We start from the raw sequence: 22,573 nt of genomic DNA on the forward strand, positions 1-22,573 counted from the left end.
CCATCTTTGGGCAATCCGCCCATGCACTTCATTTACTGTGGGGATGGCAGCATGCCCATAAGTGAAGAAAGGAGCAGGATCTGATAGAGAACTTATTTACACCTCTACAGTTGGAATTGCCCCACTGTTTATTAGGCTGTAATGAGTAAACTAGGGCTTGGTGTGAGTATTGGTTAGAAACTCCATTATTGGGGTCTCACTTTGGGTGAGAAGTTGTGAAAGCAGGGCTAGAACAACTGTGTCTGACTCAAGTTCCTAACCAGAACTGTGAGAAAAAAATATGGTTGGTGTGCTGGTACAGGAGTTAATTGGTTGAACTCATGAGGGAAGCTGGGCTTGTTCTCGACTCTCAAGCCTGTCACAAGTGACGATGTTACACTTAAATTTTCCCCAACTTGCAAAACTGTGTGTTGTACAAACAGAAGGAACTGCTACTTAAAAACAATGCCAAGAACTGTCACCAAGCTCCCCCTTGCTTTCCAGGCTGTTCAGGAGTTTTTTTTTATTTACAATGTCTTCTGGTTACGTCAAGGGCTGCTGTTGCCAGTGGAGTGCAGGATAGCTCTTTCAGTCGTGTTGTGTCTAGTCTCAGAGCATAAGCACCACACTAGCTGTCTTCTCTCACTGCCTGCAGTGATGATCTGGATGAGGATCAAGTTTAACAAGCTCTGCTATTTTTAGTTGAAGTTGGCAAATTCTGGTTTCATAGTCCACTGAGGTAGAACTGTATGGTTTAATACCACGTTGCTTATTGTGTTTGCAGTGGAGCGGTGCATTACAAGCAGTGTTGGGTTGGCCTTCATTAATGGTAAAGATTTCCCAGACCTTAATCATCGTTTCGTTTTCTTTTCTGCATTGCTATTTAAAAAATGAAGCTAACTACATGCTATCGGATGCAAATATTAATAGCGGAAGCATGGTGGTTTGTATTCTAATCATCATCAGATTTTGATATAGCATGTTTTATGTGGAAATTCTGGTACAGGTTGTCTGTCGTCCCATTGTGTCAGGTGTTTAATGATTTTAATCTGAGACTGCCGAGAGACTTACACAAGTGTTGGAAAAGTTCATTTGAAAATTAGTTGTATATTACTTATCTATTGGGTTACATTTTAAAATGAAACAATCTGGGGATTTAAAAAAAAAAGTTATCAGGTACGTTGGTTTGTAGTGTGTGTGTATCAATGTTGTAACATAATACATACCCTTTCTTTACACCAGTGAAAGACACTTAGATTCCTAAGGACTTGTAATGACTATCCCTCTAATAAAGTAGCTCTCTGCTTGCTATAGCGATATGTCCAATTTTCAGCCAGGAATACATTTTTTTTCCTTAAATAAATATTCTTGCGTTTGATACAGGAAACTATTAAGCCAGTTTTCCCAACAAGAATTTTGTCATAACATTGATGTCAAATTGTTTTTATGAGATTTGAGAAAGCCTTCAACCCCTGAAGGTAAAAGACAGATGTCTGAATCTGATAACAGACTTTTAAGGGGCCTGTTTATTTGTGCATATTGCTTATTAAAACCAAGGAACTCATCTTGGACCAGATTGTATTTGGACACTTTATACAAACTACTCAGAAACTGTAACATCAGCTCGCTTGCCAATGGCTTCATTGTTTTACAAAACTGTATCTAATTTTTTTTACTGCAAGATATCGGATGTCAAAATACACATTTTAAAGCCCATGAACTTCTCACTCGTTTTCATTTGTTTATTTTTCCACAACATATACCAATTATATCACCATGGCATCAATTCAGAATTGACTGAAAACAGAAGAATCGTGACTGCTTTCCCTCTTGATTTATTTAAAGTTTACCAGTAGCTGAACTCCTTAGAAAAGTGTTAAATATCTGAAAGAAAAAAAATATTTTATTTTCTAAAGCATTTTTCAATGAAAGCATTAGTCTGTAATGAATTGAATGTGAGATTTTGATCAGAACTGCTTACTACATCTCACTTGAAATCTGCGCATTCAACAGATTTAAGAAAGTTTTGCTTGAAATTGTACTGGAAGATACTGCTATTGTACTTTTAAGCACAATTTCAAAACCAAAGTGCAGAAGCTACATAAATGTAAATGTATTCTGTGAATTATGTCCTGCGGTAGCACTTTTTTGAGAGGTACCTGAAGTGAAAAGAGAAAACATCGCTCCATATTTATTGCAGCCATAGCCTGCTGCAGAATCCTTCAAGTTTACCAATACTGCCTTTTCTTAATTCACACTAACTGTTCCCTAGTGTCCTACTGACAGATGCTATAGTTCCCACTGGTTTCCATGACTTCAGATATATTGACTTTGCATGAATAGTTGGGAACTGGTTGAACTTTTCGGCAGGTATAAGAGACTATAGAGGAAATCTACACTACTGTCACGTCCCAGCTCAGAATCACTTCCCCCAGATCAGCTTCAAATGTGACCACACAGCAGAGATGTGATGCTGCCCTAGATTCAGATTACACGTCCCAACGTAGATACATGACCTCTCAAGAGTGGGTTCCTGACACCCCAAGCTGAGTGCGCAGGTGCAGGAGGACGCTGGCCGAGATTCATTAGACACCCAGCGCTGCGAGTCAGCTGGAATAGAGTGAGCTTGTGGGCTTGTTATCCAGGATTGTTCAGAACAGCCTGTGTTTGTTGATAAAGTTGGGAAAGGACAGGGGGTTCAGAGCAAGGAGGTCCTTCCATCTCATTGACCAGCTGCCATTTTGAAACAAACTTGCCTCTCCTCCCCCCAAAAAAAGATCTTGTCCTTGCAAATGGTCCACCCAAACAATTCCTGCTGATCCTTCAGCTAAATATGCTGCTTAAGACACGCAAGCTGCGGGTTTCTGAACACCAGTTCCAGTGTAGCTCCGCGCAAGGATTTCAATGGGTCCAAGGGAGTCAAAAGCCAGTTTACTTCCGACTTCACTCTTAAAACTTTGTTAAAAGGCATTGGATGCCAAATGGAGGGGAAAAAAAAGATGTCAAACCACTTTGCTAACAAGTGTGAAATTGGAATGTTTCCCAAATGTACCAAGCACCTTAGTTTCTCCTACCTCGCCACAAATGAACTTTTAAAATGGATGGTTTGTAAAATAAGTCACAATGAGAGAGGTAGCTCCAGGGAATTGTTCTGTAAATTTAATCTGCCTTGATTAAGTGTTTTTGGGGCAGCTGCTGTTCTGCCAGCATCATGACGAGCACTTAGACATGCTGCAAACAGCAACCCCAAATCACGAACCCCTTTACAAAGTACACTTTGAGGTCTAAAATAATTGAAAAGAAATTGGTTGTACACATCCGGTTCTGGAATTGGTTAGCAACATGGGCCAAAACCCCTGTTATCCTCTATAAACCCTGCGGTGTTTTTCCATTTCAAGCATGTACCGTGCACGTGAAATGAAACTCAACATTTCTATGATCGACGTAAAAAAATCTGGATGATCTCTATCCATTTTTCATTAGTTTATCCTCAACGGTTATAAGCCCGGTCTTGTCCCAAGTGGTTAGTGATGTTGTCTGTCAGAATGTTCTTGCTAATCATTCACAGTTGATGCTATTCAGGGGAAGACCAGTGAGTTCAGTCACAAGCCCTCTTTGCTGACTTGCCTTCGCAATCTTTTTCTTTTGTAACTTGTTGCGTTTTTTTTGTCAGCAGGGAGAGCATTTGATCTCAGGTGCTGCTTTGTTTTCACAACTGCTGTAGAGCCTAATTGCCTCTCCCCTCCCCGCTCTCTCCTCCTGCAGTTTTCAATGGACAAAGCAAACCGTCACGGGAGAAAGAATCCACTCACAAACACAAAGGCAAGGAGGCCACGCCGGGGAAGGAGAGGAGTGACAAGGCCGAGGGGCGCCGGGACCAGGCCTCCTCCAGTGCAGCTGCTAACCACACAGGGCCTTCACTCAAGGGCCTGGCAACCAACGGCCTCTCTCACAGCAGAACGGCTCAGGAGCTTCGTAAGCAGGTGAGGGCATCTCAATTCCCCAGGCAACACAAGAAAGTGAAATGAAAAACAAGTGGAGAAAGTGGAAAGTGTGATGCTGGCACCGCTGCTTGAGGGAACAAAACCAAAAAAAAGTCACAAAGGCGCCTGGGTCAGGGTTTAAGAAGACAACTGGTGGTGATCAAGACCTGCCAGTGTGCAGTTTCCCTAATGATGTGTTTGTAGTCTGCCTGTTAATGTTGAGACAGAATAATCCCACACAGGAAAAAAAATGGGTGGTATGTACCCAAAGTTAAGAGCACAGTGGAGAAAATTGTCTGGCTTAATGAAATCTTCCCAGCTTACCATTTCCAAAAAATTGTAGGGCTTCTTGGGAAAAGAACATTAATTTAGCAACAGTTCAGTATATTTAGACTATACTAGATAGTATACCTGGTGCAGGAAATCATTTTGCTGTAATTCAAAATCCAGCGATACATGATGCTTTTTCATCCTACGGTCAGAGTTTTGTAGAGAAAAAACTATTGTGGAAACTCCTGGTCTCTGGTCTCTAATTTGAAGAGAAGTCTTGCTTATGTTTTTCTCTTTTTTAGCAGTGAATTACATAAAGTCTTAATTAAGCTTTCAGCTATTAAAGAGGAACTGCAGTCCCAATTTCTCAGACCAGTTATTAAATCTCAGTAACAAAATAAATCAGTTGACTATTTTGCCAAATTTTACAAATTCCAAATAAAACACAAAAAACGTGGTTTCGGAGAGCGAGAATTAGTGAGAATTGAAATGTGAAGTAGCCCTTCCTGTTCACTAGTCTCTGTACTGAGTAATATAATGCGATATATGAGCGAAGAATACAGGTTGTGCAGAAGACAGTTTTGCCATCAGATACAACTTATTTGTTAACTCTGCATGTAGATCGCTGCAGTGAAATATCTTCAAATGGAGAGCAATATTTCTATTCGATTAAAAGAGATGTATTCACAAGCTTTTTTATTTACAATCTAACAAGGCTGCAACATGTCACCAGATGTTTTGTTGCTTCGTTCCGAATTGCAGAAGATGGAGCTTCACATACCTGGAAATGTTCTGTTTTGTGATGCGAATTGAAGGTTTTACATGTTACTGTGTACATTTTACTTTCATTGTGGTTTGAAATGCCACTAGGCAGTGCTGGTTCTTTCTAACGCCGAAATATGAAAATAGCCTTGCAGTTCTCCTTTAAAGTGGTAGCCGGTGCAGGAGTTTTTAAGAGTTTGTTACCTTCCTAATTAACAGAACAGTCTTTATGATTGATAATCGAGAAAAATAGCTGTTCATTTGAAGTAATTACATTTTTTTCAAGTCACTTTGAGCGATTCATTGCAGGGGTCATTTTCACTCCGTTCCTCATTTTTGATCTGAACAGAAGGTTGTAATGTTTTTTTGTGTTGTATGGTTGTTGGTGATATTTTTGTATTGCAGTGGTGCAAGACACAACGGTGAAAATTTTAGTCCAGAGTATCTGTGAAAATAAGAAAAATAGGCTTTATAACTTTAGAATTTGTACAGTATATTCAGTCTCCTTTAAGATAGAAGAGAGGTGAAGGAAGTATCGTTTAAATATCTGGTTTAAGTATCAACCACAACAATGTGAGTGAAATTACTTTATATTGTAGCTGAGTCAAATGCAAACTGACATGAACATATGGACCAAATATTTAAATAGCTTGATATTTTAAGATCTTATGTTTCCTGCATTATGCTTTGAGCCCTTAAGAGTGCGACCCTTTCATCTTATTTTCATTTATTTTAATACCCCTTTAATCTTAATACTTGCTCCTTGAGGTCCATTTCTAATAGATGTATACAGCTCTGTGCTCTGCATGAAAGCCTTATTCCATGTTTTTGTCTAGAAGGAGCTTTTTTCTCTGTACATTTGAATTTTCAAAAGCCATCCAAGTGCAAGCTACCAAGCTTTATCTATCTTGCTGTTTACAACTGCTTGTAAACTTGTCATTTTGCAGAATAAACCGAGACAGCAGGGAACTGATCGTTAAGAGGTTGAGGGGACACACTAGTCTTTAATAGAAACCTGACAACAGTTTTGCCCCAGCTATTTAAATTATAGCCATAGGAAGTTTAGCAGTGGTAGCTGATATGTCCGTCATGTGTAAAAAAAAAAAAACTAGGGCAGGGAAAAAAATTCCAGTCAAGTTTGTTTTCTGGGGAGAGGGTGGCTCTCTAGGCAAACACAACTCTGATCCATTTTCTAAAAGAAAACTGTTAAAAAAAACATTTTCTTCATAGTGACAGGAGGCTACATTCGGAGACTGAGGTATCTGTATCCGAGTCCTGAACATTAGAGAGGGAGAGAGGAGTGGAAGAGTTAAGTCCTTTTCTTCCCCTCTCCTGGTTCTCCGATGGCTCGCAGAGCTGCAGATGTTTCATGTTAATCTTCCTGTCATGCAGCAGCTGGCCTATGGCAACACATGATGTCATTTCAGCTCCTCTTCCCTGAGCTCACATGCAGCCAAATCGTCAGCTTCAAAGATTTTTTTGTTTTGTTTCTGGTGGCTCTGGTATTGGTACGTGAGAGCACAGCAAGTCTAGGCTTTCACTCCTCAGAATTGCAGTCCGAGTCCAAGACTCGGAAAACGGCTTTGCTCGTCACAACCTGCCGGCGAGCTTTTCTCCCATTCATCCTGACAAACTGAACCATTGCAGTACCAGCCAAGACTGAAGTGCGCAGACTCTCCAGAGACTTGTGGGATGGTGTCAGTGAGCCCTCTAGTGGTACATCTGGATTGTTGTTATGAGGCTATGTAAACACCTCATGTCTGAAGAATTGTATTACGTTTCAAGCTAATTTAAGCCTTAAGCTGATTGTCAGTAATGAGCCATCTTCATGTTTAATTATTGAAATCCTTAATTGTCACATAGTGAAGGATAAATAAACCAAACAGATTGTTATTTGACATACAAGTACAAAGAACTTGTATCTAAACTAGAAAATGTAATTAGTATGCTGTTACTTTATTAAACTGAAATCTTAAATGTGTGAAATTGACTTTTGGCATGAGATCTCTGCTGAAAGTGACATTAGTGCTCTCTGAATTGGTAATAAACTCTTACTGGCTGGACCAGACTGCAGATGTTGCTTTTTAATCGTAATATCACGTGTTTTAGCTTATGTAAATCAGATATACTTGTATCGAGTCTTTTTAACCCGTTGCAAGTTGATTTGAGTGTATTTTTGCATTCTAGAAACTTCAGCAGTGTTGACACTGAAATATTACCTGTGCAGGATGCAGCAGTACAAAACAGACAAAGTTCTGTATCCCACGGACCTCAGTGTAGAGACCAACCCCAGTTTAGTCTTCATTTCTTGAAGCCTGAGAAAAGCTGTGCCAAAAATCAGCAAAGTTGCATGTCTGATCTGTTTATCTCACATTTGCCTGTGCATGTTAACGCAAAATAAATGGATGCTTTGTTGCAGAAAAGATTTTAGACATTGATGTTTTTAAGATTCCCCTTCTTAAATTCTAAAACTGATGTAAACCTCAAAGAAGAATCTTGTCTTCTTCCTGGGTTTCTGAAACTAGTGTAAACCTCACAGAGGAGTCCGGTCTTCTTCCCGGGTTTCTGAAACTAGTGTAAACCTCAAAGAGGAGTTCAGTCTCCTTCCTGGGTTTTGGTGGCAGAGAAATGACAAGACTGGTCCTGGTGCAGATCAGTGAGACTAATTTCTGCTACTAGAGGTGACCCATAATTCATGTGATGGGGCAACTAGCAGCTATATCACCCTGTAACTCACAAGTTGTAACTTACTGAAGCTCAACGGGCGTGAGCCTGGCCAGTACCTGGATGGGAGACCTCCTGGGAAAGCTAAGGTTGCTGCTGGAAGAGGTGTTAGTGGGACCTGTGGTCTCACCCTATGGTCCATGTGGAAGACCCAGTATAGTGATGGGGGGACATTCTCTATTAAAAAAAAAAAGGTCCCATCCCTCAAATAAGACTTATTAAAACTGAGAGACTGACCCTGTCTGGTCATTAAAAATCCCAGGGTTCTTCTAGAAAAGAGTAATGTGTTACCCTGTTATCCTGACATTTTCCCCTGGCCTTTACCAATCATGGCCTCCTAAGAATCCCTATCTCTGAACTGGCTTCATCACCCTGTTCTCCTCCCCACTGATAGCTGGTGTGTGGTGAGCGTTCTGGCGCACTATGGCTGCTGTCGCATCATCCAAGTGGGTGTTGCTCATTGGTGGTAATAGAGTGGAGATACCTGTAAAGCACAGTGCACTGTCCAGAAAAACACTGTATAATTAAGATTATGTGTAATGTTTCTGCTTTCAGGCAGTGGGGTATTGGAGCAACATTTTAATGCTTTCTGGGGTTGGAGGGGCTTTCCCCTCACTGCAGATTTGTTTGGTCTCCAGCCTAGGATCCTGGGAAAAGCTGTGATGTGTAGAAGATGCCATCAGCTTTGAGGAGGCGCACTGTGCACAGCGTGTGGTATTTCACTTCACAAGCTCTGCAAGGGTTTTCCTTCTCTGCCCATCTCCACACAAGAACGCGTGTTCCAGAGCTCGTCAACACGCCGCTTCAGGGCCACAGCCCTCTTTCATTAGTGCCGTCATTGTCAGATGCCGCAAGCTTGATGGAACACAAGCACGCGCGTGGCATTGGAGGGTTTTTTTCCACCGTCACTAATGTGCACGAGCTTTGATGTTGTGGGGGTGGGGTCCGAAAGGTCCTTTGATTATGCTCAGGCGAAAAAGTACAGTTCGCCTAGAGCTAAAGCTGAGCCTTTTGCCAAAACGAGGTGATCTTTGACATTTGTACCCGTGGCTCGGCTTCAGGCGTGCTCTGTGAAGGGAAGGTCCTGCGTCGGGGGGAGAAGGTAGCAGCACTTGATTTCTTCCCTAGGTTTTCTTGCGAGCGACTTTCGCTTCGCCAGTTGTTATTTTGTTTTTTTGGCCCACCCACTCAGTCGGAGTTTGCCGGCTTGGCGAGGCGCGCGTGCGCCCGCGCTCCTCCGGCACTGCCGCTCGTCTAAGCGACTCGTCCCATGCCGGGCGGCGAGCTCCCAGGAGAGCTCCAGCCAGAGGGGCAGCCGGAGCTGCCAGCCCGCTGAAACCCAGCACCCGTGCTGCAGTGGGGTGTAGCTCCTTGGTGGTTCCAAGGGGCTGAAGACGATCGGTGTCACCCAGTCTGCGTCGCCGGACTCATCCTGCTTTACGTGAGCTGTTAGGGACCACCCAAGCTCACATTTTTCAGGCTTTTTATAGCACTGCAGGTTGCTTAGCAGGAATAAAACATAATCTGAAACAGACTAATTATCGGAGCTAATTAGACTAATTAGCCTTTTCTGACAGCTGCTTCTTGTTCTAGTGGGCTTTTATTATTATGAGTTCCACAGATCATTGGTGACTAAAGTGTCTGCTTAAAAATAAAAAGCATGTTACTAGCAGTTACAAGCCTAAACAATGAGGAGATCAGCTCTGACTTCTTGCACTTCGGCGTTGGAGTGTCATACAGTAATGGATGTCATACAGAGGATTGTGCTGGAGGAAGTGAAATAACTTGGGGTACACGCAGTTCAAATTGGTTGCAGAGATAGTTAGATTTAGGAACATTTCAGTAATTCTTTGCTTCTGGATTACATCAATCCCATATGGTGAAGAAATGTAGCAATTGGTTATGATATTCTGCCTATGTGTAGGGCAGCGTTTTGATGTTATGTCTTAATAATTAAGTAACTTTTTGGTTGTTACTCACAACGCTTAAGTTTTCTCCGCTGTTTTTGTAGAATTTGAGAAATTGAGGCTCTCCAAAGACATTCTCTGGAGAAACTTTTGCACAATTTCAAGACCATATGTTGTGAAAATGTGGCCAAGGAAGTCAAGAATTCCTGCTGGGTAAAATATTTGATTTCCCAGAGTTTCTACTGATCAGTGGGGTCTCTTTCTCAATAAACGTCCTCTTTCAGATTTCAACTCTGCAGCAAGAAAAGAAAACCATTTCATGTTGGAAATCAGTTGAATTTTAAAAGATTAATAAGAATGGAAATATAGATTTTTTTTTTTCCATCTTGGGATATAATTCAGATTTAGCAATGAACTATTTCGTATATGATATCTAGAGTTGGGAAGAAAAGGCTTCTACTTCTGCTAAGGTTTTTAGAATTAATTTGTTATATGTCTTAGCTGTTATAGTATTTAACTGTTGCCTTTTCTGAAATTAGATTTAACATGCTCTGCATCATAGCTGGTACTACACGTAGAGGGGTGGCACATACTCATTCTCTGAAATGAGGTATAGTTTGGTATTGTTCAGTTTTTTAGATACTGGGCCTGCGCATTTCTGATTGTTTTTACGACTAAATTTCTGGTGGTTCTTTCGAAGACAGTTGCATTTGAATTATAGAACAGGTTTTGCATATTTGATGCATGTTCTCCTGTGATTTTCTGTTCTTAGAATTGTAATCTTAATTTATGATTAAATAGATGTACATATATTTCTTCAGGGCATCTTGTTTTTTTCTCTAAAGCAGTCTGTAATGAAGCAAGTGGACATTATGGACTCATAAACCTTCTTAGAACTTCTCAGTTCCCCCAGACGTTGTGGGGTACAGTAGAGTGACACCCTGTAACCGTCCAGTGCTAGTCAATGTAAAGGGGGAGCTGTAAGACACAAAGACACGATATAACGGTTTTGGAAGTGAAAATGCATTCTGGTTCTCTACTTTCAGTGCCTAATCATGAGATTAAATTCAGTCTTTGCGACTTTCTCCTGCAGGTTTCGAAAGTGAACGGGTTCACCCGGGCCTCCTCCGCAGGCGCGCACACGCCCAGTGCCAAAAAGACCAGAGACTTCCGACAGTCGCCGTCCAAAACTGTGAAGTACACAGCCACCGTGACCAAGGGCCACGTCACCTACACCAAAGCAAAGCGAGAACTGGTCAGGGAAGCCAAACTCGGTCACAGCAGACACACCGCCTCTCACCCCGCCCACCATCACAGGAACCACCATCACAGCCATCACCACCCACACCCCCGCGGCAGTGCTGCGGCCCACCCTCGCCTCCCTCACTCCAACTCAGGAAAAGCTGAAAGAAGCAATGCAAAAACTCGCAAACAGGTGCTATTATCCAATGGGGTGCACAAGGCCAACGGGAACTGCCTGCGCCTCAACGGGAGGCTCAACGGGCGGCTCGGTGCCAAGGAGGAAGGCAGGCGGGTGCGCGAGGGCCTGCGACACTCGAAGAGGCGTCTGGAGCCCGCGGCGAGCGGCGGCGGCGGCGGCGGCCTCTCAGGGAAGCGGCTGCCAGTCGACGCCAAGAAGGCCAGGCTCCAAGCCCGCCCCCCCGAAACGCGCAGCAAGACCGCTCACCCGGAAAAGCCCCCGCCCCTGCCCCCAGCCCCATCCCCGGCCCTGGCCAATGGGCATGTGAAGGAGGCGGAGGCACCCAGCTCAGAGAGACAGAGGCCCAAGAGGGCTTCAGCCAGCAAGTTGGTGTTTGGCAAACAAGCACACCACAAGGTGCAGGGCACCCCGGGTGAGAACTGTTCTACTACCTCAGCAACCGAGCCCTCCCCCACCCCTCATAAGCCAGCAGAACCTAAAGTGGAGAAAGAGAAAGGCAAGACCGGCTGGTCCTCCATGACTGAGGTGCCTGTCTTCAGGCCCAGCCACAAGGAGTTCCAGGACCCCCTGGTGTACATGGAGTCTATCCGGGAGCAGGTGGAGCCCTATGGCCTGTGCAGGGTGATTCCTCCCCCGGACTGGCGGCCGGAGTGCAAGCTGAGCGACGAGATGCGTTTCGTCACGCAAGTGCAGCATATTCACAAGCTGGGCAGGCGCTGGGGCCCCAACGTGCAGCGGCTTGCCTGCATCAAGAAGCATCTCAAATCTCAGGGCATTACCATGGAGGACCCCCCACTCATAGGTAAGTCTCTTTTCACATACAGCCGTGGGCGCCTCTGGTTTGGTCAGCTTAGACAGAGCAAGTTCCCTGAGCCTAGAGGAGCTGTGATCAGCTGCCTTAGTGACTAAAGGCCACATCTAGTAGAACAATGCCCGAGTTTTTCCTGTCAAAGAAAGGCCTTTGCGTGCTGTGTCACACACTCCTCAAGATATTTGCCTATGTGGTCCTGTGCAGACAGGAGATTGCCTTCTCGTGGGAAAAGGACAGGCATTGTTTGAATCTACAGCACCCCTACACTAGGGAAGTTAGAAGTAAAGTGAATACAAGACGAGATCTTCAAGCCACGTCAATAGATTTGGGGTTTAACAGGGGTATCTCTCAGGGGTTGTGTACAGGTTAGTCAGCTGGGATCCCTTGGCTTTCTGGCAAATGGCTGTACCTGCAGCTTGCTGGTAATGCCAGCGAGGGACTAAGCTTCCTTTCAGGTGGTGTGGAGCCCACCGTGTGTCTGCCTCTGCAGGTGGACATGCTGGAGGTGCTCAGCCTTGTGTCTCTTTGCCTCTCAGGGGGGTATGGTCGTTACTGCCAGAGAACCGAGCCTTAAAACCTGAAAACACTGGGCGTGTAATAAACGTCATTTGATCATGGTTCTCAGTTGCTTTTCAGAGTGCAGGCTTTGTCAATTTTTCAGAAAAATACAATGGGAGCTTTGAAATGGACCTTGCAAAGGTTCTGAAAGAATGCCTTGCCTGCAGCTAAATCAAACTCCTGACTACAGTTTTCTGGTGCAAGTATGAATATGTAACTTACCCAGCTCCCCTTGGTCAAACCTGGGTCAGTACTAGTGCTTGTACTATGTACCCATGTTTCAAATTGTATACTGTAAGGTCCATTGTAAAGAATGTTTGTGCCCTGCTGTTTCTGAGGGTGAATCAAAAAGAAACAGATCTGGGAATTGCATAAGAGTAGATGTGGTACATTTTCCTTGACATTAGCTAAGATCTGCCTGTTGCATTTGTCTTTCTTCGTATATGCTCATGCACCAGTGGTAGCTGGAAATGCACTGCAATGTTACAGCATAAGCACTAACAACCCCCTTATTGAACCTTTCGCTGGTCTGCTGCTCTGTACGTCTGTGGCTGTCTAGAACGGGGGACGCAGATGAGGCATCCGCGTGTTGTACGACTCAAATAACATTTGGTCGTGTAAGATGTGCAGAACGTTGTGCCATTGATGGGCAGAGTGTTTTTATTTTGCCCCACTTGCTCAGTTTTTTAGAGTGTACCTCAGGATGCCTCAGAAAGATATCAGATACAAAGAGAAGATACATCCCGTAACCTTTATTTACTAATAATTGTAAGCTGAGTGCAGGGGGTTCCTGCTTTTTCTTTATGGACACGTTTCTGCACATCACCACACAGACAAACTGCTCAGTGCTGTGATGGAAATTAAAGATAAGGCTCTTCCTGAAAGTTCACTTGAGGGGAAGTTTTCCCCTCTTGCAGATTATCTACTGTTGGAACGTATTGGGCTGGAAAAAAAATCCTGTTTATACCGTGAGAACGTGATTGTTTGCCGTACACTGAAGTAAAGTCAAAATGAAAACAATTAATCTTACGACATACAAAACAGACCAAGGATGCAAAGGGTGTTTTTTTCTCATATTCTAAGTAGGGGGAAAGAACTTTGTTCTCCTAAATGGTCTTTCTTTAAATTGAGATGGGTTGGTGAAAACACAACAAGTTAAGTGGGGTACTGCTGGCTGTGGCAGCCTTGTTTATTCGAAGAGTGCCATACTTTGGAATCGGTGCCGCCTTTTGTTTTGGAACAATTAAAAAAAAGACCGTGAACAAACCAGGGATCTAGTTTCTCTTTTAAGAATATACAGTTGACACCGACGAGCAAATATGAACATTAAATGTTTATTTGTGCTCTTTTGCCCGTGGTTAGTTATTACATGTAGACTAAGGCTCTTCCAGTTCACTGGAGTTCATTCTTTTAAATTAAATCCATGTACATGTTCAAAAAGATGGATGACCTGACTGGCCTTTTCTATGCTTGGTCTGTTTTGGTAGCGCCTTACCTTCCATGCTCTCTGAAATGATTTCAAAGATCTCTGTTTCACCTTGGTTCCATATTATTCTCTCAAAACAAGCAGATATATAGTGAAGCGCCGAAATTTAAAAAACCTGTTCGGTTACGGGTCCTTCAGTTTGGGCATTGAGTGGCATTTTTAGAAGCTGAAGATGTTGTTCGAGATGGATTTCCAGGTAATGAAGAAAATATTCTTCTCCTGAGGTAGGCTTCACTGCTTTTTGTAAAACACTAAAGAACAACGCTTGAGTAACTCAGTAATCTTTTTTTTTTTTTTGAAAGGGCATGTTCCTTTTCTTAATTATTAATTTTTTTTTTTTTGCCTTTTGTGACATGTCATCCAAAGTGCTTCAGAAAGATGCCTGGGACACAACCTCACCTTTAGATGTTCAGAAATTCAGAAAGGGAACATAATACAAAGTCCTACCTGGAGGTGTTAAATGAGCAACATGCTGAGAGATGTGCTCTTGACAAAGCAAACAAACTAGCAGGCAAAATAGGTTTGTGAGGGTTGAGGGTCAGGGCTCCCCATCAAACCACTTGTCTTTTGTGACTAAACGTTCCTCTGTTGTAAAGGATTTAAATTTCGCTCCTCCTCTGTGTAAAGTCTTGCTGTATTTGCAGGTGTTTGCTGGTGTACGTGGTGTCTTGTCGCTGCATGTGCTTACAAACTCCACTGTTTTTGCTTGTGCATGCCCCAGTTCAGGAGTTCCACTGTTTTGCTGGTGCTTCCACATGAGAATTAGGGCATGCAAGTTAAACCAGCGTGCACACCACCAGAGCCCTTGCAGATAAGAAACCATGTCGTTGTTGCTCTTTTGTGGTATTTCTTAGTGCGTTGGTGTTGTCTTGCTTCACAAATCCCTTGCATGTGCTTCTAAACAGGAGCTTTGTCACTAAAAAAAAAAAAACAAGTGTCCCTTTCATCAGCTTGGGGAGTTTCTTGCAGACTGCAAGAGCAGGACAAGTCCCATCCTACTGCACGCAGGATAAGATATCTAAATACATTGTCCTTCCAAGCAATGGAGTGCCGTGCACAGTGTGGGGTCATTTCTCTCCATGATAATGAAGCCTGGAAACCTGCGGTGCTAATTTTAAACAGGAAGACATATTGCCTTCAAAGAGTGAGCTGTGGTTTACATCGATGCTGGCTAATTTAGTCATTACATTTTACTTTTCTTTTGCATGGGTGTAGAAATATACCTGCACGTTTTCTGTAATGTAAGCCCTGTAATTAGCTGTACCTGGTTTTGAAGCAGGGAGAGGCTATAGGTCATACTAGACACAAGGGTACAGCAAGGAAAGCATGATTCCAATAGAAAAAAAAACAGCCGTGATGCTAATTAAACTAGCACGTCCTTGTGTCTGCAACCTTATGAGAATTTGATATGAATACCTTTTGCAAACAGTCAACAGCAACATTTTAAAATCAATCTGACTTTAAATTTAGGGTTGATTCGGTTTTTTTTCAGCCATTCGAATGCTTGTGCAGCTAAACTCATCATGTCCTGGAGTCTGGTATTTGTGGCTTTTTTTCCCAGTGTGATGCCGAGATTCCTGTGTGCCTCCTCATTTGAACAAGAGGTAACATGAGTTACTGTAGGACAAAGGAAGAACAGATGATGGAGGTACAGCCAGCTGACAAAGTCACCTTTACCTCACTTCACACTTCCAGAACAGCACCTTTGTAAAGGCGTATTTTGGAATGGAGTCCCTGGGAGCCCTAGACGGTGCTGATAATGACGGATTACTCTGACATTGCTGAGAGGGTCACTTTGATGAGATTACAGAGGCATGGGAATTGTCATAAAGCCAAGCGTCATTTATTGTTTAATCACATCCAGGGAGACCAGGAGCACAGCCAGTACTTGTGCTGCGTTACAGGAAAACATTTCCCATTCAGCTCTCGGTAGCTCTTGAATCTGTTCTGGCTGTACTGTTCTAGTTTTATTATTTAGGAAGCGTGAACAGGCACTCCAGGCAGTTCAATGTGTACAGCTCTTCAGAAGCAGTTCTCAAAATTGAAAGCTGTTTGTGTGGCTCTTGTGAAATTCTGTAACAGATTGAGGAGGTAGGAGCAGATTTTAAGAACAGTAGCCAGGTTAATGTGGGTGAAATGAGGTTTGGGAATAGTGATTTAGGGGTTGCAAGGGACGCTTTATAAATACATAAGACGATACAATCCATACATCATCGTAAAGCACTTTGATATTAAAATCCGGCTATTGTTAATAAACCAATAATTAGCAGTATTTAATTACTACTAGCTTGATTTCATTTTTTATTACATGTATAGTTATTTTATAAATGGAATTTGTAACCACTCATCTTAAATATTACCAAAAAGATGGTAAAAATGGTGAATGTGTATGTCAATGTAGATGTACACAATAGTAACTTTTATTAACAATAGCCATGTGAAGAAATGAATAAATCTGCTTGCTGTAACTTACTGGTAACACTATGCGCATCTGAACAAAAGGCCGTTTTTAAACAAATGTTTATACAAAACATTTTTATGGGGTGCCTGTTTTAATTGGAGATTGTTTTTAATTTGTTTGCTGTTGACATTGGTTTTTAAACAGGAAAAATGATATTACTCTTTCTCTGCATACAGTTGCAGTTCAGTTTCTTCACTACAGGTTTAAAACAAATGCACAACATATATTTTATGGCATCTAGGCACATTGTAAAGAGACTCGATTTAGTGTAAAACATACAAGAAATCATGTATAAGTTGTGGTCCTTAATGTTTTGACACTTTCACACTTTGGACTGATGTAGTCACAAAAGGCTTTGAATTATTGTATCATACATTTACTCAAATTAAAACTAGAAACCCACAAACCAATCGTTTTCTAAAGGATTTTCAATTTGGCATCTTCCATCTGCTCTACAACATGTACGAGTGTAATCACTGGTCATGTGTTGTGCTCTGAGACTTTCTTGTAAGAAATGAAATCCATTCATGTGCTCTTTGTAAGGAGACATTGGAGTGCCAGTAAATATTTTAAAACTGAAAGTATTAAACTTGTCTTAGAGCTTTATGTTTAAGATTTCAGTTTACCCCGTGCCTGAAATACGTCTTTTTATCTGATGGCAGTACGTTTAAATTATCTTGTATTCTCCTGATATGTCCTAACAAGATGAGCGGCATTGGGACTTTTATTTTAAAATGTAGGCATAAACAAACGACTTTGCCATAACGTAAGCTCGAAATTGGAAATACAGATGTCTCGCTGCCTTCTGAACGAAAGAGCTTTGCGATGAAGCATTCCAGAGCTCCGATCATTGCGCACTGCAGAGTAGGCTGCCATACGTGCGCGTCAAGAAATGTGACTCCTGTCTTTTCTTTCCCCTTTGCTAGGAGGCTGCGAGTTGGACCTGGCCCGCTTCTTCCAGCTCATCAACGACATGGGGGGCATGCAGCAGGTGACGGACCTCAAGAAGTGGAACAAGCTGGCCGACATGCTGCGCATCCCCAAGTCGGCCCAGGACCGGCTAGCCAAGCTCCAGGAGGCCTACTGCCAGTACCTGCTGTCCTACGACTCGCTGTTGCCCGAGGAGCGCCGTGCGCTGGAGGAGGAGGTCCTGGCCGAGAAGGAGAACCTGGAGAAGAGGAAGGGCCCGCTGGAGGGCCACTCGGAGAACGCCCACAAGTCTCTGCTGCTGCCCCGGTACGAGCCCAAGAACGGGCTCGTTAACGGCGTGGTGCACAAGAATGGCTTCCGCAATAAGCTGAAGGAGCTGGACGCTCAATTCAAAACCGGCAGACGGCGACTATTTGCTCAGGAAAAGAAAGAGAACGAGGAGGAAAATGGTGTTCTTAGTGACCAGCACAAGTGTATATACAAGGTAAGGCTTGCCCTTTTCTTCTTGTTTTTCTTTGCTTCTAATCAGACTATCCTGATAGTTTGACCCCCCCGATACCCTGGGGTACACTTGTTTATGAAATTATGAAATCATCCTCTAAACGCAACATCTTCGCCAGTTCGGCAGTTTGCCCACTTGTCAGATCTTCTGACGCAATCCAGCTGTTGGATCTCGATCTAATAGCTATCTCCTGGATTTCAACCATCCTTCTCCTCTTTGGTCTTCCTCTGGGACATCTTCCAGCTGGAATCCAGCTCACTGCCTTGCTGGATTGCTGGTCTTTTCCCCCTCTCCACATGGGTCCACCTCGTGAAATGATCTGTCCTCTTCTTTGTACACACTCTGCTGCCTGCCTTTTACTCCTCCAATCTCTCTATCTGTTCCTTTATTGCAGTCCAGTTATCACAAGAGGGTTTTGTGCCCCAGCGTGCGGTGTTCTTACATGAACACTCACAGGGCCGTGCCGAGACCCGTGAAGATCGATCACTCTTGTCCAAGCACTTTCTGCTCTTCCTTTGTCTACCAGCCCAATCCCAAAATCCAGACAGTCCTTGTCAATTCCAAAAACCGTTCTGCAGTCAGATTTCACTCCTCAACTACATTGCACGTCGGCCATTTTGTGCTCTGATGGCGGTCATTTCCTGTCCTGTTCTATGCACAGCTATATTGTAATGTAACATTAGTTAAGGAGATGCTATACAGCTGTAAGTAGTTCCCAAGTTTGTATCCATATCTGTAAAAAAAAAAAGAGGCAACCTTGATTTTTTTTTTACTTACGATGGTTTTATCTTGTCAAGTTCTCTTCGGTTCATCAGCTTCCTTCTGTGTCCTCTGGAATTATACATTATATTGTAAAATAGGAAATTTGATACTTCATTGGAAGAGTTTTTGATTGTCAGGGGTTATTAGGGGCAGTGCCTAAGGTTATTATATCACAGGGTTAATATTTTAATACTCTTAATTACTACTCCTATTATTTAATTTGTAATTCAAAGCCAGTCAGTTATTGTCATCTTATTATATCACTTCCTCGTTATGAAGACTGCAATAGCTTAGTGGCACAGCAACGCAACAATAAGCAAAGTCAGTGTATTTTATTGAAATGTTATAGAATGTTTTCAGTATGGGTCACACGGATACCTTGCATTTAGCATGGTTTAAAAAAATGCACGTAATTGTGAGAATAGCTTTGCCACAGTGAAGAATAAAAGGCCTGATTGATGGCAAAGGGAGGTAGTGCGGCGCAAACAGCTGAACAGCTCGATTCAGTGATTCGCTTTCGGCTCTGAACACTGCCCTGCTTCATGCTGGAGGATCTGTGAGCTTCGTGCTTCAGGCAAAGAGCCTCCATCAAGCCAAGAGAAATTATTGCAACTATAAATTACTGAATGATGACTGAAAGCAAGAGCTTTAGGGGAGTTTGCACAAGATCGGGTTTTGTGTGCCTTGGACTCTTTCTGTTATTTTTCTGTTTCGAGCTAGATTTTTTTATTTTCGCTCGCTGGTTTTTGCACCGTAGTGGGCTGTGGCTCCGTGCCAAATGAAAGGGAGTTTGGCAGCGGCTTACGGTATCGTTTTAAGGCTGCTTTCCTGCTTCGGTAGAGTCGAGATGAAAACCTTTCAGCGCCAGGTGTGAGGTAAGGTAAGGCAGGCAGCAAAAAGATCTTGATTTTTGTTGCCATCCGCTCATTTCTCTGGTGTCCGTACACGGACGAGCGTAACATAAACGTCCGCTCGGCTGTGGTGCACGGAGTGCAGGAAGACAGAATAGATCGCCAGTCGAGAAACCCCTGTCACTTTTCCCCATTACTCGGCTTGTGCTTGTTCTTGCTTTTACGCTTGTTTGGGTTGTTGCAGATGTCTCGGAAATGGTTTCTTTGCCAGTGTTTGAAGCAGAAGTCTGCCTTGCCTCTTCAGCGTGCTGCTGGTTCAGAGAATGCTCATTCTGTCTCGTTGCCTTGCAGCAGGCAGTCTTGATATGCTGTAGCACCCTTCATACCACGGTGTGCCCCAGAACTCTTCAGAATTATACGGCATAGCAGCTCACATTGTAGCAACAGTGGAGCATGTGGGAGAAGAGGACAGGAAAATGCAAATTCCCAGTGGGAGCAAAAACCTCTGGGAATCCCGGATCCAATGGGTAACCCCCACCCCACCCCAAGCAGTTTGTGGTACTTTAAGATAAATGGCAGACAATCTCTGCAGTATCACAAACTGGAATTTTGCTGTCCTCATTGTGTCATCGGGGTTATCAGAAGTAGCTGAGACTTCCTGGTTCTGCCATCTTAGATGTAGCATTCCAGTGTCTGATGGCACAGGTCTGTGCACTGGTATCCAGGCAGTGGAAAGATAAAAAAAAAAGTGGGGATGTTTGTTGCATTGTGTGTACAATAGCAGCCATATTAGATTATAGACTGAGAAAACCTGTTTCATTAGTCTGTTTCTGAGCCTCAGTATAGATGATGAAATCTTAGGGTTCTGTGGTTTGGGAAGACATTCTGAACTTTTGGGGCCGTTTAGCTAAAGACTCCCCTGCCAGCGCAGGTGTTTTCCTTGAGGAAAAAGACCCTGGTCTGTTCCTGTGCCTGTGGGCTGTGGCTGGTGGGAGCGCGTGGCAGTCTTTGCTGGAGACCCACAGTAAAGGTGCTTCCATGAGAACAAATCCATAGCATCGCTGTTGTATTATACTTTTCAGCTGCTTAAGCACTTGCTGTCTTTACACTTGTGCCATGGTTTGTTTTCTCTCAGTAAATGACAAGGGTTGTTGAAAGCAGAACAATGAAACAAGCACACAGCTTATTTCTGTAAAGAAACCAGCACAGTCTCTATCTTATCTTGAAAGCGCCTGTAACAGATTCAATTCCCTCCCCAGTTTCCTGGCTCTGCTCTTTCCCTTGAGGATACTAACCTGTTTTGTTCAACACTTGCTCATAACTGTATTCCGACTTGCTGTGAGGTCATCTGTCCTCTTTTTGTTTTTAACCCTTAAGAATGCCCCTTTTTTTAACTGAGCGTCTTTTCAGATCCGAAAACCACAGCCGCTCCGTTTTTATCTGTGAAAACCCATTACTAAGCCACCTCCACGAAGGAGTACAGCATTTTCATTCAACCCTGGAGTTTCAAAGAGGGTGTCTTTGACGCATAAATACATCAGGAGCAGGGGCCTTGGACAGGTTGAGCACAAGAAGCATTATGGCATGAGAAGTAGACGCTTATTTAAAATCACTTATTTATTATCGCTTATAATTGCCCACAAGAATACAAACATAGCTTTAAAGCTAAATAAGCTGTTTTGGACACTTAGATTCAGATGGTATTTTTCCTATTTGTACTTAGAAGCAAGTGTAATTTCTAGATTATTTATAAAGACTGATTACAGTCTTTGGACAATATCCATTGATTGTAAAATTACAACTGCAGAGCTCTTTCTCAGAAAAGGAAGGTAAATCCAAGCCAGGTCATTAAAGATTTGATAAATCTCGCCCAACTGGTCAGTTTAGACTTTATACAAGAAGCCCCACTAATGGATGCAGTGTTTCAAAGGCTGTAGGCTTTCAGCGTAATGTGTGCATTTAGATTAGAAAGCAGTACAGCTGAGCACTGAACACTCAAATTCAACTGATGTACATTTAATATATGCAAATTGACTATTTCATGGAGGTAGGAAATGCAAACTAAATAGTAGACACTGAGCTTTAAGATACCATTGAGGAAAGGTTAGTAAACCACAACTTGTCTAGCAGAAGATTTGAAAGCAGAAGAAGGAAACAAAATGTTAAGACAGTTTAGCGTTGAACTGAAATCAAAGGAAGTTACTGTACAATTGTGGTCTTCCACGGCACCTAGTATGGGAAACATCCATCTCGGAGGACTGTGCCTTTTCTATAGAAAACAAAGCATCTGATTAAACTTAAAACCAATTATCCTGGTGTTGATGTTTGTTTTCAGGGGAGGTCGGTATCCCTGACTACATTCTACAGGACAGCCAGGAACACCATGAACATGTGCTTTAACAAAGAACCTGTGGCAGCTGAAGTCGAGGTAAGGGTATGACCTGCGGTTTACTTTGGTAAAATGCAGTATATTTCCCCCGTCTTTCTTCACAGACCCTTAACTCCAAGGGTGACACTGGCTTTTCACTAAGTTGGGATCTGGTTAAGACTCTCATTGCCAATTGCTGTGTAAAAAACAATTATTAAAAAATGTGTGGAACGATTAAAGGAAGGGTATTCTTTTAACTTTGAGATCGTTTGGAACGAAAATCAGAAAGTCCTTCCACTATTAAGAAACAGGGGTCCCTTCATTGAAACTTCATTGCTTCATCACTTCTTTAATTGGTCAGTTTGTAACGCATAAATAAGAGATGCCTTAATATGACGTTTTAAGATTAACTTGCCTCAGGCTCCTCCAGGACCAAGACTAGATATCATGGATTCAGGGTGGTACTGGAAGACGATCCGGATGGGGGCTCACCAGATCCAGAGTTTGGAGACCCCTGGTGTAGATGATGTTTGGTCACAGCGAGGATGTCTTTCTCTCCGATTACAGCAAGAATACTGGAGGATAGTGGAGCAGAAGGAATGCCATGTTGCAGTGCATTATGGGAAAGTGGATACCAACACACATGGGAGCGGCTTCCCTGTGGCAAAGTCAGAGCCATTTTCAAAGTAAGCTGCTCCATCTCTTTTGTAGGAAAGCGTGTCTGTGCCCCCTCCCCCCCCCAGTGTACACTGCAAGCCATCTGACCATCTGAATCCTA

At 43.0% G+C, this 22,573-nt stretch overlaps 1 protein-coding gene across 1 annotated transcript in view; it reads left to right on the plus strand.

The window, feature by feature from the left end:
- The window catches only part of jarid2a (jumonji and AT-rich interaction domain containing 2a), a 140,740-nt gene that overhangs the window by 101,916 nt on the left and 16,251 nt on the right, over positions 1-22,573 (plus strand). The window contains exons 7-11 of the mRNA XM_069194957.1: positions 3,745-3,962; positions 10,719-11,868; positions 17,309-17,796; positions 21,763-21,855; positions 22,363-22,481. Of these exons, the coding sequence (XP_069051058.1) occupies positions 3,745-3,962; positions 10,719-11,868; positions 17,309-17,796; positions 21,763-21,855; positions 22,363-22,481 (2,068 nt within the window). The remainder of the gene's footprint in view (positions 1-3,744; positions 3,963-10,718; positions 11,869-17,308; positions 17,797-21,762; positions 21,856-22,362; positions 22,482-22,573) is intronic.

The sequence above is a fragment of the Lepisosteus oculatus genome, chromosome 10, assembly GCF_040954835.1.
Source record: "Lepisosteus oculatus isolate fLepOcu1 chromosome 10, fLepOcu1.hap2, whole genome shotgun sequence".
Classification (NCBI taxonomy): domain Eukaryota; kingdom Metazoa; phylum Chordata; class Actinopteri; order Semionotiformes; family Lepisosteidae; genus Lepisosteus; species Lepisosteus oculatus.